Below are 5,196 nucleotides of genomic sequence, written 5' to 3' on the forward strand. Positions count from 1 at the left end.
CAAACATGCTTGGACGCCCCTTGCACGGCGCAAAACAAGGGCAGACAATGGTTATGAACCTATGAACCAATCATCGCGAAATCTTTCCATACTTGTACAGCGAGGGGGTAAGCCACTCGCAGTGCCGAACATCTAGGTATGCCGGAATACGCGATGTTGGCGCAGGATGACAATATCGCAGTATTTTTCAAGTGGACGTCGTCAAACATATCAACAAAATACTATCAGTAAACCGTAGTCACTCCTTCAGCGCTTTGAACCTTGGATTTAATAAGCGCTTGGGTCGGGGTCCAATTGAACCCCGAAGGTTTTTCCAAAGTGGTTTCCGAACGACACGGGGCAGCCGCGCCAAATTCTGCTTAGCTGTTGACAATTTAATAGTAGATCGTTTCGTGTCAAAAATTTATATTTACCTTGTAAGACTGCTGATCTATGGCAGGTCAAAATCAGGCCATGGTTCAGCGAAGGCAATTTCTGGGGAATCGTTCAATCTGATGCAGCAAGAGTGTAACACAAAGTCATACATTTAAGGTGCTTTCTTAGGCAACACAGCAATTGAATGAGCAAATTACACTGACCTAAGGGCAGAAACGAAGGTCAGTTTCTGCGGAATCGTTTAATCTCATGCAACATCGGAGTGTTAGACGAATCCATGCATCTCTGAGATGCTTTCTTAGGCATCACAACAATTGAACGAGCAAATTACATTGACCTAAGATCAGGTATGACCGTCAGACCAAGGTCAAAACCAACCTGTTTTATTACTCTAGGGCTTGCTGGACGGGATGGATTCTGGTGTCCATTTCGAGTTTATTGATAGCAGGAGCCGCATGCTACATCTTCAATATATTTCTTAGAGGTCAGAATAGGTCATTGACCCAAAACGGCCCAGGTCAACAGCATACTGTTTAGCATTATCTTTGTCGCTTATTCAAATGCAAAACTCAGAGCAATCTTGTATGATTTTGGTCACCATGACTTTCAAAGTCAAATAAGGTACCGGACCATAAATGAGCATGTGACATTTTGCCTAGAAACAGTTATCTAGGTACCGGGGCCATCTTATAGACCAGCCTGGAGTTTGACTTTGTTTGACCTTATTTGACCCAAAGGCCATGACCTAGGAACCTAAAACATTGACTACGTGAGTTCACGTATAGGTCAACACACCCTGTGAATTTGGTATCTCTAGCTTTCTTAGTTCCCGAGATCTCAGGGGGGCTTAAGCTGGCCCCCTTCCCTCACCCGAGCGAAGAGTATCCAGCCGGCCACCCGGGCGCGTGTTAAATGAGAGCAATTCGTCTAAAAATGTTCTGGTTTCTCCGAGCTTGGTTAGCGGAGATCAACACATTGTCGTGATATGTGCCAGTTTTCCACTGATCGCGCCATGCTGGGCCCGGCTTCAGGTACGACAGCGTGCGCCTGGAGTCTGGCGGCGGCCGACGCCGCTTCCCACTGCACCCGCGCCGCTGGCTGCCGGCGGCGGCCGACCGCGCCGCCCGCAGCGATCCGGGCCAGCCCGAGTACTGGTGCGCCGTCCGACAAGACGGCTGCTGGCGCGGTGGCCGCGGCGTCAGCAGCTAAGCGGCGCCGTGGCCGCTGCAGTCGGCCGAGTAGACGCGTCACGAACCGGCCACACCACACCCAGAACCAGGCTTCGAAGACAAGGCGGGGGGCGACAGGGGCAATACAAGTGTATTTTGTGAACGCTAGCACCAGTATCACATTGCACACCGTGGCGACAATCCGCGTTAAGAGACAAACACGCAAGCTTGTCTGTGTAAGACGTAACAACAACATGAGCTACTCAGGCCGCACTACAATAGAGCCTTGACCTTGGTCAGACACTTGCTGGCCATATCTAGGGTGTGGTCGTCGCCCTGGCGCTGGGCCAGTCGTCTTCCGGTGGCGCACGACCGCTCCGCCTCGCGCAGCAGCCCCTGCTGCAGCTGCACCACGCCCAGGTTCACGTGGAACGCTGCCAGGTCGGGCAGGCCGCGCTCCGTAGCCAGCTGGACGGCCCGGCTCAGCCGCTCGGCCGCGCGCTCGTAGTCCTCGCAGAGCGAGTCGAGCGTGCCAAGGTCGTTGAGCAGCACCACCGACTGCTCGCCCGACTCGCCACTCAGGCGCACGCACACGGCCAGCGCGCGCTCCGTCAGCTCGCGCGCGCGGCTGTACTGGCCGCGCGACGTCAGAAAGCGCGCGTACCAGTCAACGGCCATGCCCCAGAGGCCGAGCGTGTCCGGGTCGCAGTGCTGCTCGCCGACGGCGTCGATCTTGCGCTGCTGCGTGTCGATGCAGTAGCGGAAGCCGTGCTCGGCGCGCTCACCGTCGCCTGTGGAGGCGTACACGCTGGCCAGCTTCAGGCTGACTTCGACGAAGGCGTTGTCGTCAGTGGAGGAGGCGGCTAGCCGTCGCGACAACTCCAAAAGAAGTCTCTCAGCTTTCTTAAAGTTTTCCTGCTTGAAGGCGATGTTGGCGAGCAGGTCGTAGATGTAGGTCACAGCAGCTGCGTTTGACTGTTCCTGAGCCACCCGCAGGGAAAGGTGAAGGATTTTCTCTGCTTTTTCAAGTTCACCTTTCTGAGAATACACCATGTGTTAAGTCACATAGTGTATAGTGTGATATGCAAACCAACCACAGACAGCACAATGGCATTACCATATGCAAAACAGATATCATAACAAGCACAATGCATATAATAAAAACATTACACATGGATGATTTTCCCATCTATAATGCTGAACTGCAAGTCAAGGATAGTTACTACAGCTGATTATGCACTGCATTGTGTATGCCACCATTACTGCCTTGAGTATGTCATACAGTAACACTGACAACTAACCACAGCAATAAAAGTTACCATGTAGCATACTACATAAACCCCGTACCTGGATGGAGAGCACAGCAAGCTTCATAGAATGAACCAATTCACTGTCTTCATCCTGCTTTGCACTGGCAGCAGCAACCACTGCTGAAGTCAGCACAGGCATAACATAATGTGACCCATCATTATTTCTCCAGCTTTGTTTGCCATACACCTTCAACTGAAATGATGACAACCTTAAACTACCCACTATTGTTTTGCAATTTGGCAATCTTGTGATCACATCTGGATGAAGTCTATTAGTGACAAGCCCTTTGGCTGCCAGCATTCGCAATGCTAATCTTCTGAATGCCATAGCACAAATGTCAAAGATAATGTATTGGCTCCTAATCACCTGGAAATGAAGGGCTGTCAAACCCAAATCCATCAAAACAGCTGCACAATCCACACAGGCATATCTTACTCAGGGTTCATAGTGCAAAACAAAACAAAACAAATGCTAATACCATTCTGTACCATTCTGTATCAGTTTATCAGGAATCAAACAGGCAAACCTTACCAATGTCTCACCAGTCTTTACAAAAGTCTTACCAATGACCTAATCCTTGCATCACCAACATGTATAATATGGCCACCAAATCACAATGCCCATTATCTTTAAGAATGTCCTCTATTTTAACTACACAACCAGCAGTTACATATTCATCATAGTTCAGAATGAACAGCTAGAATGGATCTACACTTTGTTGCAGATATCATCACAGCTATGCAATGCATGGGGAGACTCAACAAAAGGCCACCATCACATATGGTAGAGCAAAATATTTGAAGAGAACACCATAGTTGCACAGTAACAGTGTTGCATCAAGCCAGCTATATGCTTCACAGGCACAAGAAAGGTGACCTAAGGCTAGACTGCAAAGATGCACAACATCCTGAAGATGTTAGGTATAGCAACAACACTGCAACAATTTCAACATACACACATGCCTCATACATAAGGGCTTTCAGAGTTTGACACATAACTACCACCAATTTAAGTCACAGGTACTCAATATTTCACAATTTCAACACATGCAATTCACACACAAGAGCATCCAGAGCTCAACACACAGTCACCAACAATTTAGCCACAAGTAGCCATTGTTTCAAGAAGCTTTGACATTGCAAACATAATTTCAGACAAATACTCCAAAAACCCTCTTCCAAAAAAGAACAATCACAGTGATTCGGCCAAACCTGCATGCGGCACGCACACATGACCCAGGAGTTTGTGCACGCATGAGCCCAAAAATCTGGTATGGGTATAATGGATGGAATTTTTGCAGACTAGGTCCAAACGTGCCATAGCACCTCTAACCGAGAATGTTGAACAACCCAATGGACAATGACGAATATAATGAATCCACCTCACAAATGGCTTTAGCATCCAGACTCTCTCAGAAGTTTCTTTACTTACGTGTTGCTCAATACCCTATAAGCCATACGACTCGCCACACTGCCAACCTCAGTTATTGAGCATACTAACTGTGGCAACAGTGTAGTGAAAACGACGCGATAAATTCCTAGTTTGTGACAGATGCGCCGTAACCGTAGAGCGAGGCGCACAAAATCACTGCTAATGGGGAGGGTCTGACTGGCCGACGTAATCTGTTGACAGCCCCCATGCTCCGAGCCTATTGTGCTGAACGGACAAACTGTTCGCCAATAAATACGCCATCTCCAATATCCTATCGCTTACAGAATATGGCGACCTTGCGTCAGGCTAAACGTAACCAAAACGCTCCAAACCACCAAAATTGGTCACGGGCAACCCTATAGTCTGAGCCTCTGGGGCATGTCCGCACAACACCTTTGCCAATTGATGCGCCATGGTTGGTAATCTATCCTTTCCAGAACATGGTGAGCTTGGGTCAGGTCAAAGTTCTTCAAAAATTCTCTAAACCATAAGAAACTAGTTTGCAGACAGCTCCATACTCCAAGCCTAGGGCACCGACTGATACGAAACCTTTACCATTCCGTGCCGCTTGTCGGATTACCCACCCTGTCCAGAACATGGTCACCTTGAGCCAGGTCAAAGGTCACCAAGAACACAAACGAAAAAATGGTTTGCAGACAACCCAATGCTCCTAGCTTGTGGGACTGATTGGCGCAGCAACTTTGCCGAGCGATGCACTTTAGCGGATAGTTTATCCTCTCCAAAACATGGTGACTCTAGGCCGGGTCAAGTGTCTCCAAAAACGCCTAAAATTTCCAGGTTTCGTATGCATCGGTCTCATAAGCTTGAGGCGTGGAGGTTGCCTGAAAACTAATTTATGGTGGTTGCGGGCATTTTTGGAGACTTTTGACCCGACTCAAGAATACCATGT

At 48.7% G+C, this 5,196-nt stretch overlaps 1 protein-coding gene across 3 annotated transcripts; it reads right to left on the reverse strand.

Moving 5' to 3' along the window:
- Positions 1-1,677: 1,677 nt before the first annotated feature.
- On the reverse strand, positions 1,678-4,359 carry LOC119103513 (tetratricopeptide repeat protein 19 homolog, mitochondrial). Of its 3 annotated transcripts, none has more exons than XM_037227088.1 (3): positions 4,287-4,359; positions 2,892-2,971; positions 1,678-2,582 (listed from the first exon to the last, which is right to left on the reverse strand). In XM_037227088.1, the coding sequence occupies exons 2-3, from the start codon at positions 2,916-2,918 to the stop codon at positions 1,818-1,820; spliced, it is 792 nt and encodes a 263-aa protein (XP_037082983.1). In that variant the 5' UTR covers positions 2,919-2,971; positions 4,287-4,359; the 3' UTR covers positions 1,678-1,817. The 3 variants fall into 3 exon arrangements, with proteins under 3 accessions (XP_037082983.1, XP_037082982.1, XP_037082984.1); XM_037227087.1 differs by having other exon boundaries at positions 2,892-3,221; positions 4,287-4,358; XM_037227089.1 differs by having other exon boundaries at positions 2,892-2,974; positions 4,287-4,314.
- Between the last annotated feature and the right edge of the window lie 837 nt (positions 4,360-5,196).

This window comes from Pollicipes pollicipes, unplaced genomic scaffold (assembly GCF_011947565.3).
Source record: "Pollicipes pollicipes isolate AB1234 unplaced genomic scaffold, Ppol_2.1 Scaffold_5724;HRSCAF=6776_pilon_pilon_pilon, whole genome shotgun sequence".
Lineage (NCBI taxonomy): Eukaryota > Metazoa > Arthropoda > Thecostraca > Pollicipedomorpha > Pollicipedidae > Pollicipes > Pollicipes pollicipes.